Genomic DNA, 24,033 nt, shown 5'->3' with positions numbered 1-24,033 from the left:
GAAGCGCTTTAAAAAGTGTGGGTCTGGATGTTTTATCTCTGAAACAAATAGTGGCTCGCAGTCAGTCGGTTCATGATGCCATGCTTCCTCTCAGGTGTCTCTCTACTGCTGTTTCAGGTGGAGTTTTCCTCTCTGGACTTCCTCCTTCACACTAAAGCGCTACTCTCAACCATCAATTACCTGAACAACGCCATGCCATCACAGTTCAGCGGAGACAAAGACAAAGATGTCAAAAAGCAGGTGGAGAAGACTGGAAAGAGCCGGACAGGTGAGGCTTAACCATCTGGTTACAGGTGTGTCTTGAATGATCTTCATGTGACAGGATATGATTCTCGTTCTCTGCAGTATCTAAAGGAGCTAAGGATGCAGGAATATTCAATTTCAAGTTGGTCGCCATGTTGGGTTGTTTCCATGTGGAGGTGTGTGATGACCGCCGTAGCATCGCTGACATCAGAGTCCAAGGTGCGAACACTTGAGCTGAAGTGAGAGATAAAAGCACGGGCACGCTGACTGCACACGATCAAGCATAAATTGTGGTCATGTGACCTCTCTGCAGGAATCGACGCGTCTGTGTTGGTGCAGCCGAAGGAGACGGAGGTGTTCGCACGGCTGCGAGACATCGTGGTCACAGACGTCAACCCCAATACCATCCACAGAAAGGTCCGCAGCAGGAAAACTTGCTGGAATACTTTGTTTCCACAGTGTATTTGTACATGTGATATTTTTGTATACTATTTATGTAGCGCTGTAAAACTGAGCACCTTGCTTTCCCACAGGTCTGCTCTGAGTAGGAGATGCTCTGTATCTCATTGTACATGTGTATAGTGACAATAAAAGGCATTCTATTGTATTCTATTCTAAAGGCGGTAGAAAGACAGACTTCTCAGATCATTAAGTAGGATGTTTAACATTGATTTCAAGTGGATTACTCATTTCCAGCTCTATATTTTCATTCTTGAAATCCACTAAGGTTGTTTTTTATTACTCGCACTTTAAAATCCTGTATCCTTTTATGAGCCTATAACAAGCTGCTTAACTGCCCTTCCTTTAAGGCCAGCTTTCTGCCTCTCATAAGCAGGAAGGCTTTAACAGCATCAGCATGTGGATCCGGCTGCTGTTCTGTCAGCCACAGCTGGTTCCCTGAGACAACCATAACAGAGAGATCCATTCTCACTGATGTCGTACAGACCCAGGAGTGAATATTAGCTGTCTAAAGCAGAGGTTTTCAAGCAGTCTGAAGCCTGAGCATCTGTCATGCTAACAGTACACGTGCCACAATATATGATCAGATCTGCTTTCTGCCTTGAGTCCAGACAAAGAAGCTACTTTAGAAGTTTGTGTGCACTTAAGTGTCTTTGTTTTTCTGTAAAAAGTCAGCTGGGATCTTTTAGTACTAGGATAAGTTCTGTACTCTGTCTCGAGTCATGGAAAGTGCCGCTGTGGTCTTTTCTTCACCCTGCAGGCAGTGTCCATCGTGGGTGAGGAGGTGTTCAGCTTCAAACTCTCTCTGTTTCCCGGGGCAACCGAGGGCGACGGCTACGGCGACATGTCGAAGGTGGACGGGAAGGTCACCCTGCGCCTGGGCTGCATCCATATCGTCTACCTGCACAAGTTCCTCATGTCTCTGCTGGTAAGGAGCGTCATATTTCTCTACACATTAAATGCACATTCACACTCAGCCCTGACCTCCACACAGGCGACCCCTAAAAGGCCAGATGACTGTTGTCTCTGTGTGGAGGCCGTTGGGCTCCTGGTTACGGTTGCCCTCCTGATTGTGATGGTGCTTATAGGTTAATGTATAAATACACAAACACATGTGATGGACACACACACACACACACACACACACACACACACACACACACACACACACTTCTAGTCTTGAACACATTTCATTTTTAAACACACATTTCGGTGTTTAAATGTGATGTGGGCTCTTTCTTTCATTTGGCTTCTCAGATTCCTATATCGAAGTATTAATTTCCTTCATTTGTTGTGAGTGTGTTGCTTTTGTTTCTGTGCTCTTCAACTTAACACAGTCACTAACTACAGAACTAGTCTTTGCCTTGTCTGTGTGTGGCCAATGTCCTCTATGATCCAGCAGTCCACGCTCACACATCTGCAGTTTCAGGTGACGTCTGCAGCACATAGCAGGATACCGTGAACAGTCTGACATGCTTCCTAATCAACCTATGTTATATTATCTGTGACACACTGTGGCCCAAATCTAATCGGCTCCGGCCTTCTACACTCAGCCACTCTGTGATCAGCGTGGCCGGTATCCTGCAGGTTTTAGATGTGTCCTTGATCCATCACAGCTGATTCAAATGGCTAAATGGCCTCCTCAACATGTCTTGAAGTTCTCCAGAGGCCTGGTAACGAACTAATCCTGTGATTCAGGTGTGTTGACCCAGGGTGAGATCTAAAACCTGCAGGACACCGGCCCTCGAGGCCTGGAGTTGCCCTCTAGGATATCAATTAAGTACTTATACTTAGTGCTTAAAGTACTTTTTTGCCTCTTTTAAACTCGATTACTTTTCCTTTGTTGAATTCTACCAGGAACTGAGACATTCATGAGAGTTTATGCCACTATCAGACGGCTGTATCAGGATTATGTGCTTCACTTGCTAGAAAAAAAAACCTTCTGTTTCCTATTCAAGCTCTTTGCAGAATTTCCAAAATTCTCTGCTTTGCCTTTTCATTCTGAAGAACAGGAGATAATTAGCAATGAGTTTTTTCATATACATGCAAGTGATTTTATTTATTGTGAGATTATTCCGTTAAACGTCCCTCTGTAAGTGTTTGAAGTCTCCTCCGTACCAGAACACAACCGCTGCTGCTCCTTAATGGTGGTTTATAAACCCATTCCAACCTTTTGATAAGTTAATTTCAAATTTCATTCCGTGTGGTTGACCTCTGTGAAATGAGTGAGTGTGAGTAGGGATGGACAGAAATTGGCTCCATGTCACTGTGAAATGAAACTGTATTGTACTCTATATGTTCAGTTGCTTTTGGCTGCAGCTGTCACTGTAATGTCTGCAGGACAGTCGTCGGGAATCAGCTTTAGTTTAAACTCTGAACTTCTCTGATGTGTTTGTAGCTGTAGAGTCAAATCAGAGATGTCTTGTTCCCTGTTGCATGACCTTTCTCTGCAGTTCTTTGTCTCTCATCTTTCTTGTCTTGTTGATGTGTTTTGTTCTTGCAGGCTTCTTTTAGCTTTCAGTATACATCTGGTGACGAGGTACAGCATCCAGCATGCACCTCTGAACTGCACAAAACCTTCTGCTTTAGCTTCACTCGACAACACCGCTGCACCACCAGCTTAAATATCATCAGGTTTAACGTCCCAGAGGGACCCTGTCTCTGTGAGCGGATTAACCCCCGTCTCTACCTTCTACTCGTTGGTCGTAGACTCGGGTTAATCTGAATGGCGCGATATGACAAAGTTTAACTTTGAGGGAGAAGGGAAGTGACAAAAAGACAACTTTAAATATACTCTCTGCTCATGCTTTCTTTGATCAGCTTCTCATCACATCTGTATTTATTTCTCATTTCATAACTTTAGAAAATATGAATACGTCTGACCTCCCATGACACATTGTCCTCAACTCATCAACAGAATGATGATTAACGGACTATAATGCATCATCTATTTGGAACCAGTTTATTTTTATAAATTAAAATATCAAAAGAAGTAAATAAGGAAAACTATTCATATGTTTAAGAAGCAGGAAACACATTTCAGTCTTTTTACAAAGCCTGAGCTCAACCCAATGTTGCAAAATAGCTGTTGGCTTGTAGGGCTTGCTTCACTTTCATTTTTCTAAAACGCTACTTTTAATTTTTATTATTTCATTACCCTTTTGTTTATCCAGGTAAAATCTCTTTTCCAAGAGCAACCAGGCCAAGAGGGCAGACGTACGGTGTAGTTCTCATATTGTGCGTTTATATTCGTTGTCAGTGCAATTTAATGGATGTCTTTAGGGTGTGTCAACAATCTGATTTCTGCAGTATAAAAGTAAACCCCACCTGCGTGACATAGAAATCCAGGCAGTTACAAATTTGTAGGATAGCCGACAGTCCAGCAGAATCATCCTCAATGAGCGTGTTTCCACCAAACTGTTACTGAAACAAAGCACATGAGACAGGAAGTCACTCAAAACCCTGAGCGCCACCCGTCTGAGACCAGGAGATGGTTAAAACAACTGGTTTGAATGTTCGGCAGAGTGAGCACGGACACAGGGAGAGATGACAGAAGAAGGAATGCTTTTCATGCACAGCATCTGACAGTAATCAGAGCTCACGTCCTCCATATGTGCTATGCAAATCACTCAGCTGCCCTCATTATCCCCCCCCACACCCTCACTGCCACCCCCCCGTCAGTCACATGACCTTTGCCTGTGTGACGTCTCCTTAAAGCGGGTTTGACTTTCATTCTTGTTTCATACGTCAGTCGTGATATGAACCTTTTAACTTCTACACTCAGCTCGATATTTACGATATTAAAAATGTTCAAAAAACGTAACTAATGTAGTTTCCACGTCTCGGTTCCAACTCCTGATTTCAAGTGCCAGCTGGTGTGTAAGCGCAGCGACTTTAAAGCCTGCCATCAGCATGAGGTTCATATCCCTGTGAAGGTTTGTGAAACAGAAATGAACCTGTGCACACAGTGAACTCCTCACATTGGCCCTCTGACTTGCTCCTTCATGGCGTCTCTCTAAGTCTACTCAAGTCTGTCATCTCACACCTGATTGCTTTTGTTCTTCAGATGTTCGTCGACAACTTCCAGACCGCTAAAGAAGCTCTGAGCGCCGCGACGGCTCAGGCAGCGGAGAAGGCTGCGTCGAGTGTTCGAGACTTCGCCCAGAAGAGTTTCCGTTTGTCCATGGACATCAAGCTGAAGGCCCCACTCATCATCATCCCCCAGTCCTCCACCTCCTGTAATGCTGTGGTGGTGGATCTGGGTCTGATCACGGTGGGAAACAGCTTCTCTCTGCAGCCGGTGGAGGGTTTCCCTCTGCCAGCTGTGGTGGAGAAGATGGATGTCCAGCTGACGCAGCTGAAACTGTCCAGGTAACAACATAAGAAATGTGAATACACTGACTGTGAGCAGGGCTGGAAACAGTTCTGCTTTTGCTTAATTGTGTTTGTTGGTTTAAATCCAGCTAAACTCAGGTTGTTTAGACCTCACTGGGACTTAGAAATGGTACCAATGCACTGATTGCATCCAGTTCTCTTCATCGCTTGGCGTCTTCGTACACACCAGTTGATGGGAAATGTTTCTCCTCTTAGCTGCACTGAAACATGACGAAGGTCCAGCAGATAAAAACAGATTCCACTGTGCTTTCAGAACCACACTGAAGCGAGACTCTCTGCCCGACATCGAGATCCTTCAGCCAATCAACTTAGAGCTGCTTGTCACCCGAAACCTGGCAGCTTCCTGGTTCTCTAAGATTCCCGGAGTCCAGGTCCAGGGAGTGCTCCGGTCCCTAAATGTAGGTCTCTCTTGTTTTCCTGAACCAGGATTCAGACTCTGCAGAGTGAGACTTAAACCTTTATTGTGTATCCATCAGATGAGTCTGGGTGAGGAAGATCTTGGTGTACTGATGAAGATTCTAGTAGAGAACATTGGCGAGGGGAACAAAGAGCACAGCATGGATGTGAAGAGACAGGTGGCCCAAGGTGATTCACTCTCACAGCACATGATGGGAAATGAAATAAGTTGGAGAAAAGTCATTTTCAGCTTGTAAATTCAGACACAGCTGAAGTGATTATCTTTGGACTTAACCAGATCCTTACTCCAGTACTGTGAAGAACCCAGGAGCAAGTTTTAACCATGTTATGTTCTATGACTTGCAAATTAAACAAATATCTAGTACTGCCTTCTTTCATCTGTACAATAAAATGGTGTCTGGTTCATTCAGCAAAAGGGCAGAGCTGCAGGGACCCAAATCTGGTGGGCAGGTGGTGGTGGGTGGAGACCAGTATTTACTTTTTCTGGGCATTGAAACTGCACACACGATGGCATGAGCATCCTCCCTCAGAGCATTTCAGTAAAAGTTCATTTATCACTAGTGTTAAAGTCGGGTCGCTTTCACAGCAAAGTTTGAGTTTGAGTGGCCATGACGCACGGTTCTTATGTAAGAACTTGATCGCTACTTCAGTTAGTGAGACATGAAAAAGAAGATCTGAACACACGTGTGTGTTTTAATCACCGCTTTGCTTCCACAGAGAAAGCAGAGCTTGCAGAGCAGCTGGTAGATGTGGTGTCATTACCACCAGCATCTAATGGTGCTGTGGCCGCAACCAATGGAATTCAGAATGAAAACACCATCAGCGTTCTCCTCAACTTTGAAGTGGAAGAGGTACGAAATCTGCCAGAGCTCAGAGTCTGACTCACTTTTCCTCTGTTTCAAGAGAACATCAGTCTGTGGAGACTTTAGAGAGTCTGAAAGATCATTCTGTATCTGAAGAGATACAAAATTTTGCATTCATTGTTGCTCCAACATGTTGGCGCTCTGCTGTCATCTAAATGTGTTTTCTGCTACTTCTCTTAAGGTGCTTCTGACTCTGAAAAAGCCAAAGGAACAGAAGGAGTCCCCTTTCCTGGTCTTTCACGTCGCCCACATGGGCATTAACACAAAAGTCAGAAAATACGACATGAGTGCAGCAACATACATCCGAAAAATTGCCCTGAAGTGCCTCGAGTTCAAAGGTCAGAGCGTTACAGCACACCAGGGTTTACTGACACAAGTGTGTCTGTACTGGTTTCTTTGGTTGTGCATGTGCGGTCGAACATGTTGATGATGTGACAGCTTTGGTCTCTTCTGGTTTAGACTCAAGTGGGGAGCCGCTGTGCCTCATCAGCTCTTCAGTCGAGTCTGGAGCTGAACTGCTCAAAGTGGAGTATTGTAAGGTGAGGTCACCATGTGATTACCTGTTCATGCACGGGAGGTGGAGGCGAGAACTACGTGTGGGGTCGACGGTTTGAGATTCAGCAGTTTTTAATCAGCCTGTTTGTTTCATCAGGCCGACCGTGCCGGACCAAACTTCTCCACCGTCTACAAAAACACCGAGCAGCTGATCAATGTGAGTCATAGTTCATCACCTGCAGATCAGTACAGCATCATCTCTGCACATCTCATGGTCGTGTTGAAGGAAATGCAAGCTTGGCTTTAGCCCTGTTTGCACAGATCTAGTGTTACCAGGTGGATTTGTCTGATTTAGAAATCATTTTCACACTGCATCACCCAAGTTTTACTCAAATTTACAACACAGACACAAAAAATGCTCCACGTCACGTCATCCTGTTCTGATAGATTTGAGCCTGTTCTTTCTATGAACGTCTCTCTACGCTGTCTAACAACAAAACCTGTATTTGTGACGAGAGGTAGAACAGGGGAAAAGTAACTTAATAAAATACCAGTGATGAACGTGGCACCACGGGACTAAGATCTGTCACACATCCCAGGTGTTGCACATTTTTGAGAACCACTAAAATGCATCAGCTTTCCTCTTGGGTCGTAGGTGACTTTCACCTCACTCGACGTCATGCTTCACACCGAAGCTCTGCTGTCAGCCATTAACTTCCTGTCGACGGCGTTGTCATCTGGCGGCGGCGTTCCGTCTCCAGAGAAAGAAGTCCGACCAAAGACGGAGGATAAGACGGTTTCTGCGAAGTCCAGTCAGTACCACACACACCCACACACACAATGTGCGTCTGACTTAAAACTCAGCGTCATGTGTTATTTTTCTCCTGCAGCTGCCCTGGTGTCACCTGTAGACTCTCAGGTCACAGACCTGAAGGTGGTCATGGATCTCGGGGCCTTCAACGTCCTAGTGTGCGACCAGTTGTGCAACATGGCCGACATCAAGATCCAAGGTACTGAATCGGAGCTGAATTTTGTTTTCTGTGAGTTTTCACTACCAAACCTGATGTAACACGCCTGCTGTGTACCTCAGGTATTAATGGCTCGCTGCTGATGCAAGGACCTCAGACTCATATATCAGGCGGCATGCGAGACTTCATTGTTCTAAACGTTGATCCCAAAAGCTTCCACAAGAAGGTCAGTAAGTTGTCTTATATAAGAATGCTTCACTCCATTGTGTCAAAACTGATAACGTCTTCAGACCCTGATACCCCGGGACTGCTTTAGATCGTCCTGCCCTCTTGTGTTTGTGTTCTTGTGTGAGCTAACGGTTTCCCTCCGACTATGCTTCAGGCCATCTCCATCGTGGGTAACGAGGTGTTCAGCTTCAGCGTGAGTCTGACCCCTAACGCCACAGAGGGCGCGGGCTACGCCGACACCTCCAAAACTGACGGCAAAGTGAAGTTAAACGTGGGCTGCATCCAGGTGGTTTACCTGCACAGGTTCTTCATGTCCCTGCTGGTGAGTCACACGTGATGATTGAAAGTTAGTTTGTAGAACTGTTTTTAGTTTGACCCGAGCAGCTAAACCTGCACTGGTTTGTTATTTGTGTTCCCTCCTCCCAGTTTGATTTGTTTTTCTTTCTCAGTATTAATGTTGTGAGTTTTCTTTTATTCTTTTTAATTTTTGCCAATGAGAAGAAATGCAAAAAGAAACCTGGATCCAGTGGTTTTTAAAACACCTAAGAGTGCATGAAATAGTCACTACTGGACTGAAGAAAACTGTCTTTTTTTTTTTTTTTTTTTAATTTTCTTGCAGAATTTCACCAACAACTTCCAGACCGCTAAAGAAGCTCTGAGCGCCGCGACGGCTCAGGCAGCGGAGAAGGCCGCGTCCAGCGTACGTGACTTCGCCCAGAAGAGCTTCCGTCTGTCCATGGACATCAACCTTAAGGCCCCAGTCATCATCATACCACAGTCCTCCACCTCCAACAACGCTCTGGAGGTGGACCTGGGTCTGATTACTGTTGGGAACAGCTTCTCTCTGCTGGATGTCACAGGATGTCCGCTGCCAGCCGTCATCGACAATATGGACGTCCAGCTGACGAAGGTGAAACTCTCCAGGTCAGTGAAACAAAGCCTCACAGACTTGATCCACAGTCAGAAATGTTAATGGTGTTGATTAAGATTTTACAAAGTGAAATGAAAGAACCTGAAGACTGAAATCCTTAATGTCAGTAATGATGTTCTTAGAATAGGACCTTAAAGGAAGTCTCAGGAGCGTAAAAAGATGCAACTGGACTTCTTTAAGTCTGTTTCACCAAGAAGCTTCTTCAGTTTTTAAAAGTTTTAAAGCTGCAGGAAACCTCTTGGATAAGACGCGAGAGGTTTCAATGTCTTTTTAAGCTCCTAAGACTACCGTGACCTTTAATGACTGAGAACCTCCACAGACGTGCAGGAAGGAAGACCCAATCTGGCCACCTGAATCTTGGCGCCTCTCCTTTGTGTTAAAACAGTGAAATTTGCTGGTCAATCTGAGAAAAAGGATGAAACTGCATGTGCAAGTAGTCAGATCAGGAATTCCAAGGATATTGTGGTCATGCTTGAAAAAAAGGTGCAGAAGCAGAAAGCTTTGAAGGGGAAGCTTTTGTTTTTATATGCAGACTTTGATTCGTTTCTCCTGTAAGCACATTGAGTCTTTCCTGTTGTGGCCCAGGACCTGCTTAGAGCCTGACTCAAACCAACCTAGCAGAGAGCTGCTTGAACCGGTCAACCTGCACCTGAACATCAAGAGAAACCTGGCAGCTTCCTGGTACAAGAAGATGGCTGCTGTGGAGATCGATGGAGATCTGAAACCCATGAAGGTAGGAGGAAGAGGAAGTTAACATGTATGCTTGTTACATTATTAAACTTGTAACCAAAAATCTTTCCCAGATTACAAGACGATATAAAAACAGAGTAGCTGTACAGTATGGTTGGTGTTTTAAGACGTATGTAATAATCTTCCTCAATAGAATAAAATGTGTCAGAAATTCCACTAATGATTTTATTCTTGTTTTTACAACCAGTCGACAAGTAAACCACCAAAGGTACAGTTTCCCCTGAGGACAGGCCTCTCTGTAGAGTTATATTGTTGCTGGTCTCGTCTTTTACTTGGAAGCTGGATGCAGTTTGTTTGTTGTGGTCTGTAGTCTGCGTAGACACCTCCAATAAGGACGCAGGTTTAGGCTAGGCTAGCAGCCTTTAGCCGTAGCCTCATTCTAGTCACAGCTGTAGACAGACTGAGTAGTGACTGATGCGTCTGTGCAGGTGAAGCTCAGTCAAGACGACCTGAAGGTGGTGCTCAGGATCCTGATGGAGAATCTGGGAGAGGCCGGAAGCCCGGAGCCCGCCGCAGCCCGGCAGGAGACCAGTCTGCAGGTCCGAGCAGCTGGAGCCACCCCGACAGGTCCGATTGAGTTTATGTTCAGATCTTCACTCATCCAGAGTTGAACCCTGATATTTGTCTGGTTTCTGTGTCTGACTGATGACATGGTAAATGGACTGATTCTTATATAGCGCTTCTCTACTCTCCCGGAGTACTCAAAGCGCTGACATGTATCTGATATAAGATAGACCAGGATTATTTTGAACCCTAAATCAAGCTAGGCTGCTCGAAAGTCCAAGAATAAAAATATTGTTAATGAGTGTAATAGATCCACTTTAAGCTTTCTTGCCGTTTTGTTGATGTGATCTTTGTCCTGATTGCTCAGGTGGTTCTGGAAAGATGACTGTGAGCCACAGTGAAGAGGACGATGAAACTTTGGAGACTGTCAAGTTTAACTTCAACATCGAGTCTCTTGGTCTGGTTCTGTACCTCGACCCCAAACAGGTCAGTTAGAAACAACAAGGACGTGAAAAGAAACTGATATCTGGGGGACGCTATTCGTCCAGTGGTTGGAGTAAGCAAGTAAGTGTTAGTTATTCTTCCTGACTGTTGTCCCTGTTCCCAGTCCTCAGATCTCCAGAACCAGCAGGACCTCAGACTGGGAGAATTTGCCCTACACTTGCTAAAAACTTCAGGGAAGATCCTAAATAATGGCAGCATGGAGGTGAGCACGGTGCTGACTGCCTGCACACTGGACGACCTGAGGACCGGCATGGAGAGGGTCACCTCGCGGTAAGTCAAATGATCTCTGCTTTCTGTCTGTCTGACTGTTTTGTTGATGACGTGATCAATCACTGATGGAGTTCTTCATCAAATAGTCTGTAGTTGTTTTTCAGAGAAGAAGAAGAAACAGTCAGATCACACTGCACAGTGAATATGATCCATATGGAAAGCAGTTTAGTTTTTTGCTACCAAAGTGGTTTAGATGAGAGTTTTCGGTCAGTGATCACACATTGTGTTAACTTGCTGCAGGATGGTGAGGCAGAGAGACGAAGAGAGCTCAGGGGTCACGATCGACGTGACGTACCGGCAGAGCGCAGCAGAACGGGAGGTGGTGGCCATTCTGCAGAAGCTCTATCTCTGTGCAAGCGTGGAGTTTCTGATGGCCGTCGGAGATTTCTTCCTGCAGGCTCTGCCGCAGAGTTCGGCTCCGCCCGCCACCTCTGCACCGAGCGACAGACTGCAGCTGAGACAGACCACTGAACCACGAGCCGACCCCAAGACTGGTAAGATCGGGACACCAGACCCCAACCGGAGAGGCGGGGGGGGATTGAGTATATCTACTGTATAAAACTGTAAAATTGATGTTTCCAAGTATTCAGAGCTTCTCAGTCAAGCTAAAGACGACCATTCAGAATCACAAAGCGAGAACGGAAACAAAAAAAGAAAAACCATCACAAGACTGTTTTCTCTCTGCAGCCTCCACAGTGAAGACTCGACTTCGAGCAGTGGTGGTGGACCCAGAGGTGGTGTTCGTGGCCAACCTGATGAAGGCCGACGCCCCAGCTCTCGTGGCCTCATTTCAGTGCGACTTCACGCTACAGGCCGAGGAGGACGGCACACAGAACATGAGAGCCAGCCTGAGGGAGCTGAAGGTCCTCGCCTGCCCCTTCATCCAAAACAAAGAGGACAAGGCTGTCACCACCGTAAGAGTGTGCTTGTTTTTTGCAGTCTGTAGATTCTTCAGAGAGAACCTTTCACTCACTGTTATATCAGTTCTGCTTTGTGTTTTTTGATATGTCAGACACATTTAAACCCACAGCGTTTTGGGTAGTAAACGACTGGGAGTAAAACCATTTTTACTGCATTACCCTTAAAAATATGAGTCGGGTAACAGATTAACTGAAAAAGTGTCTTACTGTAGGGGAAGAAAATGTGATGTGTTAGTGGTCTTGTAAGTAATGAGAGATGAACAAACGTGATTAAAGGTATCAGTCTGGCTCTATCCAAAAGGTACTGAGACCTTGTTCGGTCACCTTGGAAACCAAAGCTCACCCCAATCAGCCACTGAGGGGCTCCGTGACAGTGGAGGAAATCATAATTAAGGTATTTATTTATGGATTTAGAAATCACACTGACAGATGTTGGAGACTCTGTGTTGCTTCTCTGGACTCGCGGTGATTTCCCGACTGTCAGTGAACTCATCACCAGTGTGTCTTTCATCTGCAGATTTCACCGTTCATCCTCAACACAGTGACAACGATAACAGCCGCCATGACGGCAAAGCAGAAGGATCAACAGTGCGAGGCATCGAAGCCCGATGTCAGTGACCTGTGGTCGGTCATGAACATCTACAACTGTAACTACTGGTTCCTGGGAGTGGACCAGGCCACCGAGGTCACCGAGAGCTTCAGAGAACCGGACGGACGAAATGAAGGGGAGAGCTTTGGCGTCGAAGTCAAGGTACCACAGCGTCCTCGCAGAACATTCATTGTAAAACTTTAAAGAAGGTTTGCTTCTTTTTGACGAGCTGTTGTTGGCCCTCAGGTTGTACAGGTGACTCTGGAGTCCGGTTTGGGTCATCGAACAGTCCCTCTGCTGCTGGCCGAGTCCTCCTTCAATGGTTCAGCCAAAAACTGGTCTTCGCTGCCACAGCTGAGAGCTGATATGACGCTTGAAGTAAGAACTCAACCTGGATTCAGACCTGATCCTGAAACTCGTGTCATATATTCAAGGCTCCTAACTTTAGTTTGGTTTTTTTTTTCCTAACTTTAGTTTTAGCTGAGGAGTATTTAAGAACATTATTCATGTGTTCATCCTACCACCGAAGGTGTTGACGCCACTGGAAGGGATAGGCTGATATATTCCAGAAAGACAAAAATCTCTCTGACAGCTGAGTTATCGCAGCTGCTGTGCTCAGTGAAAAAAAACCAAGTGTGTCATCTGTTCCCAGGTGAATTACTTTAATGAGACCCACGCGGTGTGGGAGCCTCTGCTGGAACGAGTCGACGGCGGCAGACGAAGGTGGAACCTGGAGTTCGAGGTAAAGCTGCTAGCAGCGAAGCTTGCGCTTAATGAACTTTGTGTGATTATTATGACAGCTACACAATGTCCCACTCCAGTGAATGTCCCACAGCAAAGCAATTCCCTGAAGTGTTTTGTCTGTGAATAGTTTTATGTCAAAGACATTTTTGTGTTCCTCATATAAAACATCCAAGTGGCTCATTTCCAACCCCCCCCCCTTTCTTTTTCTTTTTTCTTTTTTTTTCTTGGAATAGACCGACCTTAATATTACAGGTGTAAGAGTTTAACGGCACGTCTGTAATCTGCCATTTAAAGGTGGAATGAGGCTGATGAACTTAGTGATGCTGTTTTTGCTCCTGCAGATGAAGAACAACCCAATCCATGACAAAAGCCCTGTTCACGGAGATGACTTCATATTCCTTCCTGAACCTCGCACTGTCGTTAACATCTGCTCCAAAGACACCATGAATGTCACCATCTCCAAGTGCTGCCTCAACGTTTTCCAAAACCTCGCCAAGGTACAGAACAGCTTCAGTTTGTGTCTGACTGATGCTATAATATCACTTCTAATTGACTTTTTGAAAAAGTGTTAATTCGTTGAATCACTGAGTGCCCTTTTCCTTTGCTGTGTTTTGATCAGGCGTTCTCGGAGGGAACGACTTCCACCTTTGATTACTCTCTGAAGGAGAAGGCGCCATTCACTATTAGAAACTCTCTGGGAATTCCCTTCATTGTGGAGCACAGTGCTAACTTGAGACTGGTGGGATCTGCGGGGCAGGGAAAGCTCCACGAGTTGCCGGTGGATCAGAACATGGAACTGGAGCACTCAATGTTCGAACCAACATCCAGAGGCAAACTTTCAGCTCTCCAGCGGCAAGAGAGCTGCCTGTTCAACCTCACCATCGGTCAGACGTTCCCACTCGTTCTCTGTTGGTGCTGCGCGTTGTCTTATGCTAAGCTTGCGATTGGAGATGTGTTATTTCTCTCCCCATACAGTGCCCTCAGGATACAGCGAGATCGCCAACATCCCTGTGGACAAACCGGGTCGACGCCTCTACAACATCCGCGGCCCGAATCTGCAGGAGGCCATATCTGTGCTGTTGCAGATTGACGCCAACGAAGGCAACAAGGTCATCACGGTTCGCTCGCCGCTGCAGGTCTGAACCACAGACGCTCTAAATAAAGCCGATATTGTGATTAGAAAAGCAGGACAGGTTTATTTAGAGGCAACTTTTGTTTGTGTTTTTAGATAAAGAATCACTTCTCAGTGCCATTCACCATCCTCAAGTACTCTCCACACACCAGAGCTCTGCAGGTTATTGGACAGGCCGAACCCAAGACGGAGTTTCATGTCACCTTAGAAACTTACAGGTAGAATCACACCACCTTCTTCAGGTGTTCGAGAGACTGTTTGTTAGTATAGTCATAGTCTTTGTGGATTTGATGATTGTCTCAATAAAAGACATCCTCTGCTGCTCTGAACATCTACAAAATTAGGGTTTGCCAACATGGGCGAGCTTCTGGTTGCAGATCCTTTTTTCCAAACTGAATTTGTGACACTTTAAGTGCAATCTTGTCCCTGAAACTCTCTGGGTGCTGTTGTGAGTTCCTGTGGATCTGAGCAGCTCCAGGTGCCTCGTCATAACTTCCGGAGGTGGTGAGAGTCTTTACTTCCTCTTTCCTCCAGATCTCAGCTGTTTTTGCAGCCAGCAGGAGAGCTGACAGGTCAGTACGCGCCATCTTCCACCTGCATATCCTGGAAGGAGCAGGTGCACTGTAGCTCAGAGGTGGGGTCGATGCTTCAGTGTCCCGCATCCGAAAGCAGCCTGCTGCCGCTCATGGTCAGCACTTTGGCCGTCCCCGATGACCTGCGACACATCACCAGCTGTGGAGAGGAGGACTGGGACCCCGCCTATGTCATCCATCTCCATCCTATGGCTACCCTACGCAACCTGCTGCCATACACCATTCGCTACATGATGGAGGTAACCCTAACAGCTCCATCAAGGTTTAGCAATGCAATAATAAAGAGTCTTTGCAGATATTCACATCTGTTTGTTAGAAATGTTTTTTATTATTTTATAAGCCAATGAAAACTAACCTGATCTAAAATAACCTGATCGGACCTGGCGTGTTGCATCCCCAGAGCTCAGTAGACAGCTGCGAGCTCCGTGAAGGCAGCACGTCAGACCTCCTGAACGCTCGTGTCTCAGGCGAGATCGTGTCGCTGGTGCTGATGAGGTATCAAGGACGCGACTGGCACGGACACATTCGGATTGAAAAGGAAATGCCCGAGTTCCTGGTCATATGTCTCACCTGCGACTCGGACATAAACATGACTGTGGACATTAACGTCCATGCGACGAGGACGGCGAGCCGCCGCCTGCTGCTGTCGCTCTTCAGTCCGTACTGGATCATCAACAAAACGTCTCGAGTGCTCCAGTACAAAGCCGAGGACATCTCCGTCAAGCACCCGGCCGACTACAGAGACATCATCCTGTTCTCCTTCAAGAAGAAAAACATGTTCAGCAAGTGCAAGGTGAGAAACACCTGGACACACATGTCCAGCCTTTCTTCTTTAGACTTTAAACAAGTCGTTTAAAGTTTTCACAATCCGAGCCTGTATGCTTTATAAGCTTCCAGGTACGTTTTTTTTATTCCTGTATATTTAGATCTGGTCAGACCTCTATTTTCTGATCACTGCTTCCTTTTTAACTCTTTTATTTTTTTTATTTTTTTTTGACGATAAAAACAAAGCCAGACATTTTCTGTAACATGTAAAATGTTTATTTATTGCACATTGATGTTTTGTATCAGCTCCAGCTTTGCGTCTCCACCAGTTCCTGGTCTGACGGGTTCTCTCTGGACACAGTGGGAAGTTATGGCTGCGTTCGCTGTCCCGCCAACCACATGGACTTCTTGGTAACTCTTTTTCTCTTTTAATCAAACTGTTTAACCTGTTTTGTCTTTCTGAGGATTAGACCAGGCTGGTTGTGGAGCTTTTGAATGTGTCACATTCTTCTCCTGGGTTGATTAAAATGATCATCAGCTGTGAGCTGATCTAGTTTCATGCTTCTTGTCTCTGTGTGCAGGTGGGTGTTAGTATTCAGATGAGCAGTTTTAAACTAACCAGGATCGTCACCATGAGTCCTTTCTACACTCTGGTCAACAAGTCGTCTTATGAACTAGAAGTGGGAGAAGTCAGCAGCCAAACCAAGTGGCACTACATCTCTTCCACCGAGGTGAATGAATTTCTAGTTTTACAACAGACAGGCTGTAGGGACCTGTCTTCCTTATTGTCACTGCCAAACTCCTTATGTTATTATAATTCTCATAATTCGATTGTTGTGGCGCAGTGTCTCCCTCTGTGGCCGGAGAATGGCTCGGGAAAGTTGTGTGTCCGTGTTGTCGGGTCTGAATCCACCTCCCAATCCTTCTTCTTCAATAAACAGGACAACGGCACCCTGCTAAAAATGGAAATGGTTAGTGTGCATTAGACCAGACACATCGGACGAACTCTCACAGTTTAGTACATTTTGGAGATTTTTAAATGCGTGTATGTTTCAGTGCGGTGGGATCATCGTGGACGTCAACCTCTCCGATCACTCCACCGTCATCAGCTTCAGTGGTTATTATGAAGGAGCAGCTCCTGCCCTGCTGGTTAACCACACGCCCTGGGCTACCATCAGCTATAAACAGAGGTCAGAGGTCAACACACTACTACATATATGTTATTTTATAGCCTATCAGAGTTTAAAAGCTGTAACTTTTTCATCTGACACGGTTCACTCTGTCTTAACTTCTGCATTCTTGGAGGTGCTCCAGGTTTTTGGCCACAAAAAAAGCTCTTAAAGGCTTTTTTTGCCTGTTTTCTGTGTTTCTGGTTGTCACTCCATGTCAGTTCCCTGACAAATTTGTATTTCAGTTAATTTTCTCTTTGTGAAACACCTTGGTGGAAACCCAGCTACTTGCCATTTCTTTTCAGCGGCTCATCCGTCTTTCATGCGTTGAAACCCAGCGAGACTCGACGGTTTGCGTGGGACGACCCAACAGGAGTCCGCATGCTTCGTTGGGAATGCCGGGATCATTCAGGAGAGCTGGATCTGCTGAAGGTCAGACTCACACACAATCTCGTATCTGCATTTTTTTTGTAAGAAGACACTGTTGTGTGTCATGGTGAGACAATTCTGGAGGTCGAGCTTTGTTTAGTTGCTATTGAGGTTTGATGAAACGCATATCAAAAGATTTCCCACAGAAAACAGCAGAAACTCTCTGATTAATTAATAGTGGAAGAGCCAGATATTACTGTGCCTTTGTGTCTTTGTAACAGCTGAACCTCATCCTCTGAAAAATAATTTTTCAGTTTGTTGTGACCGAAGAAATCTAATGTAACAAACCTGAAAATGTCAAGGACCAAAAATTGGAACCCTGAGGAACCAGAAAAACCATTTATTTCAGCCACTGCTGTTGTACTGAGAAAAATGATCAATTACTTTATATAAAAGATTAGTGTAGATTTATGATCTAAACAATGAGTTTCTATTTTCTAATTAGTTTATTTCATTTTAGCTTTTTGTTTTTAATTCAGTCTAGTTTAGTTGATTTTCAGATTGAGTTTCTCGTTCCAGTTTAGTTTTTATTGTTTGAAAATGTTTAGTTGTAGTTTCATTTTTATTAGTTTCAGTGTTGTTGTTGTTCTTGTTGTTGTAATTATGATTGTTTGGAGAACACACGTCAGAGCCAAGACAGACATCCAGAATCTCAATACATCAATCCTTCATCAGGCAAATAAATTTTTCGGCAAACAACTAAAATCGTAATAGAAGCTCAAACTAGGAAAAAAATAATATTTTTATTTTAATTTGCCAAGTTTGCAAAATCATTTCTTGGTTTAAATTTTTTTAAAGTCTAGTTTTTAATTTAATTTTATGTAACCAAAATGTTTTGTTTTTCGTTTACATTTAGTTGCTTTTACAACCTTAATTATTAATTAATTATTACCTTGATTTTCTGGCCATCAGGAGGCAACCACTCTGGCTACAAGACATCTGATTGTAGAGAAGTCTGGGGAACTGAGGCTTCTTTTACTGATGTAGATCCCCTCTGTACACATATTCCTGATGACTTTTAGCGTCTCCGTTGCTATTTTCACATCCTATTGAATATCTTTAGTTATGGTACTATTACAGTCAAACTGGAGGATATAGCAATAACAATATGCTCCTTGTGTTTGCGTCCCACAAACTTCATGAAACCCAGGATACAAACATCAGTTTCTTTACAGTCTGTCTGTGTTCATTTAGGATGATTTTGGTCAGTTTTCCTACGACAGCCAGTCTCAGATCCACTGGGCTTCCTTCCTGGACGGACGCCAGCGGGTGCTGATATTTACTGAGGACGTTGGAGTGGTGACAAAGGCTCGTCAGGCTGAGGAGCTTGAACAGTCCGATCAGGAAGTAAAAGTTTTGTTGCAAAACCTTGGATTGTCGCTGATCAACAACAGCAAGCGGCAGGAGATCGCGTACATTGGCATCACCAGGTAAACACTATCACATTACCAGAGCAGTTTACAGCAAAGCAAGGTCACATTTCCAGGCTTCGTCTACAGTGTGAGATTAGCTATTTGCTTTCTTGACTAACACATTTTTATCTTAAAATCAGTCTGTGTTCTCATAAAGAAGAGATTGTAAATGGACTCTTCTTCCTTAAAAATGGGCTAGATGAGTGCCATCTCATTTAGGTCCAGAGGAGCAAAATGCAACCAAGATATGCAGAAAAAATCTTCTACTTTTTTGTTTTGGTTTTATTCACAATGTAACAGCTGCAAGTTTCCTGCTATTTATCCAGATCTGGGTGACAGAGAAAGCATGCCCAGACCTCCCTCTCCACAGCCTCCTCCAGCTGTTCTGAGGGGATAATGAAGCGTTACTGAGTCCTTAGAGAGGCGTAATAACTCCAGCGTGTCCCGGGTCTGTCCCAGGGTCACCTCCCAGCTGGATATGCCTGGACACACCTCACCTTGGAGGCATCCAGGAGGCCTGCTAGTCAGCTGCCTGAACCACCTCCAGCTGACTAAAGTAGCACTGTTGGTGAAGAAATAGCTACTTTTAGCCTCTCCTAAATAACTGAGCTCCTCGCCCATTGGGAGGAAGCTGAATTCTGCTGCCTGTTCTCGTCAGCTTCTGCTTTCTGTGACCAGTTACAGCTTATGAACATAGGTGAGAGTAGGAATAACAAGCAGGACTAGCCAGTATATTTTTATCTACACTTTTAGGTTCAGCTCTCTTTTTACCGCTGCACCTTAGAGCTGTTTATATAGGGTTTAAATTATTTGCAGATGTTAAGCGGTGGATTGCTCCCTCTGGACTGGGATAGCTGTTGACCCAAACACAGGAGTTCAGATATCCTTACAATCCTGGTAATAGGTGACAGGAAAGTGGAGCGTGAGATTGACAGATGGAGAAGGCCAGTAATGTGTCCATTGTACTGGACTGTTGTGGTGAAAAGAGAACTTCTTTATCAGTCAATATACATTCAACCCTCACCTGTGGTCAGGAGGTCTGGGTAGTGACCAAAAGAAGAAGGTTACAGATATGAGTGGGTGAAATGAGCTTCCCACATAGAGAGGCTGCACTTTAGAGGAGCTCTAAGTAGAGCTGCTGCTCCTGCACACGTCTGTTTGTGCAGACCAGCTCCCACTGGAGATGATCATACCCACTGAATCTTGCTTCCTAGCACACCGCTTGGAGCAACATCAACACATAATCACAAGCGTGTTACAGCGTTACATGTGTGTTTGTATCACAGCTCAGGTGTTGTTTGGGAAATGAAGCCAAAGAATCGCTGGAAGCCGTTCAATAACAAGAACATCAGCCTGCTGGAGAAAGCCTACCAGAATCAGCTGAGTGGGAAGTCCGCCGGCAGCTGGATCAGACTGGAGAACCTGGAGGTGAGAGGTCAACGTGCACCTGAAACACGCCCACCCCCCAAAAAATACACACACAATTTAAATTTCAATTGTCCACTGAGCTGAGAGGGAAGCTGTGATGTCACTGGCTCTCAGGTGAACCTCAGTGGGGCCACCATGATGATGCGTCAGCCGTTTTCCTGCCAAGTGAGGAGGAACTTCCTGTCTGGGATCCAAGTGGAGTTCAAGCAGTCGGTGCATCAGCGCAGCTTGAGAGCTCAGCTGCACTGGCTGCAGGTAAACACTCACACACCACGATGCATACACACCTGCACAGAAATACACACTCTTGTATGACTGGCATCATTCTGTGTCCAGGTGGACAATCAGCTTCCAGGTGCCATCTTCCCCATCGTCTTCAATCCAGTTCTTCCTCCAAAGTCCATCGCTCTGGACACAGGTGGAGTCTTTTTATTAACTTCTTCATAGCTTCGATCAAACTCTTGATCTGACCGTTCTCACGGTGAGCCGAGCGTCTTTAACTCCGCTCTCTGTCTCCACAGAGCCAAAGCCCTTCATTGACGTGTCCATCATCACCAGGTTCAACCAGCACAGCAACGTCATGCAGTTCAAGTGAGTAAGAACCAGTTCACCTAAAGACCTGCAGGGTGTTTAAAACCACAACCCTGCTGAAGTCCAAATCCTTCGTGTGTGGAAAAAGCCACACTTACTTGTTTTTGAGAGGTAAGCACAGAGATGGGATTAAGGAAAAGATTGTCAGCTTGTCTTGAGCTTGTCTGTGTTCTCCAGGTATTTCATGGCTTTGGTCCAGGAGATGGCAGTAAAGATCGATCAGGGTTTCCTGGGAGCCATTTTGGCTCTGTTCACTCCTGCTGCAGACCCCCAGGCCGACAGCGAGAAGGTAGAGCTGCTTCTAACATGTGAAAAGTGCCAACATGAACCACACACAGAGGGTTCATGCGTTTGAGGTGTGTCTGTGTTTCAGTCTGGGCTGATAGAGCAAGATCTGCAGGGCCTGCAGGCCGAGCTGATGGAGGCGTCGCGGACTGACGCATCTGGTCTCAGCTACTTCGAATACTTCCACATCTCACCCATCAAGGTGAAGACGCACAGTCTGAGCTCTCCTTTTCACTTATATTTAAAAACGGCTTAAATCGTTAAGTCAACCAGATGAATGTTTGGATTCAAAATAAGCCCAGTGTCGTCACTGGGTCAAGGTTGTGTTTCCATCTTGGTGTTCGTGTGTTTGTTTCAGCTCCATCTCAGTCTGTCTCTGGGCTCCAGCGGTGATGACTTGGTTGAGGAGACGGAAGCCATTCAGTCTCTGAACCTGCTGCTGAAAAGCATCGGGGCCACGCTGACCGACGTCGACGACATCATCTTCAAGTGAGACTCTCGCCGCTGCTGCGGCGGCATTAGAGAGATGCGCTGAGGGCCGTAAAGTAGGGGACGGCTGTTTGCTGAGTCTGTCACAGTAAAAATTTCTGTTTGACATTCGTCATGTTTGTGTCCCACAGACTGGCCTTCTTCGAGGTGAAGCACCAGTTTTACAGTAAAGAGAAGCTGACGTGGGTGGCGGCTCGACACTATACTGAACAGGTAAAGTTACAGCCTCCATATATATATATATATATATATATATATATATATATCTCCCCCTCCCTCCCTCCCTCCCTCCCTCAGGGGTGCAACGATACACAAAATTCACGGTTCGGTTCGATACTTTGGTGTCACGGTTCGATATTTTTTCGATACAGAAAAAATGTTCATGCCTTTTTAATTTGTCATTTATTAAAATTATAAATATATATTTTAACTCAAAAGTACAGTTTTTAAATTTAATGTTGCTGAAACAAAAGTATTTAAAAAAAAAATCTATCTCAGGGCTCTCAAAATTTCAAAATCCCTGGTAGCCCTTCGGGCAGGGACTCTTCAGTTTTTGGTAGCCCAAAATAAATGTAAGTAGTCCGAATAAAAAAGAGAGCAATTTTTTGATTGATGTTTTGTTTCCTGTTTTGTTTCCTTTACAATATTATAAATTAAAGTATAATATTGTAAACGAAACAAAACATTAATCAAAAAATTGTTGAAAAACAAATTACAACATTGTATAAAAATTACAATCATCAACTCAAATATTTGGTTCTAATTGAACAGAAATTTCTATGAACTTGTAAGAACTGTGTAGGACATGAATCAGTCTGTGTCAGATCCTGAATTTGAAATTTCCACTGAAGTCAGGGGTAGGAGACAAGTGGAACCAAGATCGAGGCCATTTGCTTTTTGAAGTTTGCAAAGACTGCTAAATTGTGCCAGTGGTCGTTCACTCTTTGCAACATAGTACGCTGTTCTAAACAGATTTTCAGGTTTTATTTTTAGTATGTTATTTGCAATTGGTGTTTGTTCTGGGAAAGATATTGCAGACTGAGCAATAATGCATGGGTTCTAATGGGGGCCTTTCTTCAAATGACTGGTCCCAGTAACAAAGGCGCTTGTCGACTCAGAAATCGAGAGAAAACCAACAACACACCCGGCAGAACATTGTTATTTACACGGGTGCACATCCGCATGTGCGCATTCACTGTCAAAATAAAAGACGCGCACCAGATAAGTTGCAACGCGCGTTTGCGTCCATATAAAAAGCAGTTTTTGTCCTAGAGTGGGATTTTCACGGCACATTCCGCACCACATCTCTGTGCGTTCATCATTTGTTTGAAGCCAGCTCATCTCCTGCAACCACTTTTCCGAGAATACGCGCTTCTTTTGTGGTTCGGATTCCTTCTGACATTTGTTTGGAGGTGGAGGAACATCACAGTAATTGCTCAAAGGAGCTTCTTCGACATCTTTAAGAGTTTTAAACAAATGTCTGTCCTCCTCCAGAAAATCTTATGTATGCAAACACGCGTTGCAACTTCATATCTTGTGCACGTTTTTTTTCTTTTTTTTTTTTCTTTTTTTTTTGACAGCGAATGCGCACCTGCGGACCACTTATGTGCAGCCCTGGTTATATAGCTCGTCATATTGCAGCCACAGAAATTCTTTTGTCCATGAAACCATAAAGCTGCACTTTCTTTTTGCCTTATAGTCTGATTTGTACGGTGGCTGGTGGTAAGCTTTTCTTTGGCTGTCACTTCGTCACCCTGACCTGTCTTATTTGGCTCAGCAGAGCTAAAATATATATCCTGCTGCTTTTACACACGGACTCACATAAGCTCAGCGATTCTCTGCGCGATCAACCTCTCACATGTTTAAGCTGCGGGAGATTTCACTTGTCATGTTTGCATAGTAAGCTAACGATTAATAAGACGATGTCAGAGGAATTGGTGCACAAATTATCATCACTCACAGATCAGTGCTGTCGCTCTCTATACACAGTTCACGCGATTGCAAAGTGAAAGCAAAAAACAAGCGCAAATTCAAACGCGATTTCAATATGTCACATATTGACAGTGGCTCACCGATGCCAATGACATAATTACCCAGCTACATTTCTGAAAGAATGCAAAAGCATTGACATATATTTTTCCTTCCTACAATAGCCGGACGGGCAGGGCAGAGATAGATTTTGGTAGCCTGACTGGGGTCGCAAAATCGCCAGCCCGACATCCCGGGGCTAGCGATTTTGCGAGCCCTGTATCTGATTGAGGAATCACTCATCTTTGGAAAAGAGAGTTTATTACAGAGAAATGTCTCTTTCCAAAATAAAAGCTATACTATACGCTTCTTCTGGGCTATATTCTCAGCAGCATATTGTAGCGGGTCAGGGCTGTTTGTACAGTTATGTTTTGTTTATGTTGCCATAGTGACGGGTGACGCCCTCTCGCTGCGACGGTGTGTCCTTCCGGG

General features: G+C 44.9%; 1 protein-coding gene across 2 annotated transcripts in view; it reads left to right on the top strand.

The window, feature by feature from the left end:
* Positions 1-24,033, top strand: part of vps13c (vacuolar protein sorting 13 homolog C) — a 55,964-nt gene that overhangs the window by 17,458 nt on the left and 14,473 nt on the right. The window contains exons 33-79 of one of the 2 annotated variants that reach the window (XM_026175933.1): positions 118-268; positions 346-462; positions 557-660; positions 1,463-1,630; positions 4,769-5,073; positions 5,351-5,495; positions 5,574-5,682; positions 6,232-6,365; positions 6,559-6,715; positions 6,837-6,916; positions 7,030-7,089; positions 7,528-7,684; positions 7,763-7,882; positions 7,963-8,066; positions 8,223-8,390; positions 8,688-8,992; positions 9,585-9,732; positions 9,937-9,957; positions 10,178-10,316; positions 10,621-10,739; positions 10,861-11,027; positions 11,268-11,521; positions 11,715-11,941; positions 12,249-12,341; positions 12,465-12,698; positions 12,783-12,914; positions 13,189-13,278; positions 13,622-13,777; positions 13,900-14,164; positions 14,256-14,416; positions 14,509-14,630; positions 14,947-15,244; positions 15,406-15,798; positions 16,077-16,181; positions 16,352-16,501; positions 16,616-16,741; positions 16,827-16,960; positions 17,245-17,371; positions 18,563-18,798; positions 20,067-20,208; positions 20,323-20,463; positions 20,545-20,626; positions 20,730-20,799; positions 20,977-21,088; positions 21,173-21,286; positions 21,443-21,573; positions 21,705-21,786. In XM_026175933.1, coding sequence (XP_026031718.1) covers positions 118-268; positions 346-462; positions 557-660; positions 1,463-1,630; positions 4,769-5,073; positions 5,351-5,495; positions 5,574-5,682; positions 6,232-6,365; positions 6,559-6,715; positions 6,837-6,916; positions 7,030-7,089; positions 7,528-7,684; positions 7,763-7,882; positions 7,963-8,066; positions 8,223-8,390; positions 8,688-8,992; positions 9,585-9,732; positions 9,937-9,957; positions 10,178-10,316; positions 10,621-10,739; positions 10,861-11,027; positions 11,268-11,521; positions 11,715-11,941; positions 12,249-12,341; positions 12,465-12,698; positions 12,783-12,914; positions 13,189-13,278; positions 13,622-13,777; positions 13,900-14,164; positions 14,256-14,416; positions 14,509-14,630; positions 14,947-15,244; positions 15,406-15,798; positions 16,077-16,181; positions 16,352-16,501; positions 16,616-16,741; positions 16,827-16,960; positions 17,245-17,371; positions 18,563-18,798; positions 20,067-20,208; positions 20,323-20,463; positions 20,545-20,626; positions 20,730-20,799; positions 20,977-21,088; positions 21,173-21,286; positions 21,443-21,573; positions 21,705-21,786 — 7,155 coding nt within the window. The remainder of the gene's footprint in view (positions 1-117; positions 269-345; positions 463-556; positions 661-1,462; positions 1,631-4,768; positions 5,074-5,350; positions 5,496-5,573; positions 5,683-6,231; positions 6,366-6,558; positions 6,716-6,836; positions 6,917-7,029; positions 7,090-7,527; positions 7,685-7,762; positions 7,883-7,962; positions 8,067-8,222; positions 8,391-8,687; positions 8,993-9,584; positions 9,733-9,936; positions 9,958-10,177; positions 10,317-10,620; positions 10,740-10,860; positions 11,028-11,267; positions 11,522-11,714; positions 11,942-12,248; positions 12,342-12,464; positions 12,699-12,782; positions 12,915-13,188; positions 13,279-13,621; positions 13,778-13,899; positions 14,165-14,255; positions 14,417-14,508; positions 14,631-14,946; positions 15,245-15,405; positions 15,799-16,076; positions 16,182-16,351; positions 16,502-16,615; positions 16,742-16,826; positions 16,961-17,244; positions 17,372-18,562; positions 18,799-20,066; positions 20,209-20,322; positions 20,464-20,544; positions 20,627-20,729; positions 20,800-20,976; positions 21,089-21,172; positions 21,287-21,442; positions 21,574-21,704; positions 21,787-24,033) is intronic. The other variant, XM_026175942.1, reaches the window with a different exon arrangement.

The sequence above is a fragment of the Astatotilapia calliptera genome, chromosome 1, assembly GCF_900246225.1.
Source record: "Astatotilapia calliptera chromosome 1, fAstCal1.2, whole genome shotgun sequence".
NCBI classification, from domain to species: Eukaryota; Metazoa; Chordata; class Actinopteri; order Cichliformes; family Cichlidae; genus Astatotilapia; species Astatotilapia calliptera.
Note: the sequence above shows the minus strand (reverse complement) of the source record. Positions and strands in the feature narration are given on the sequence as shown.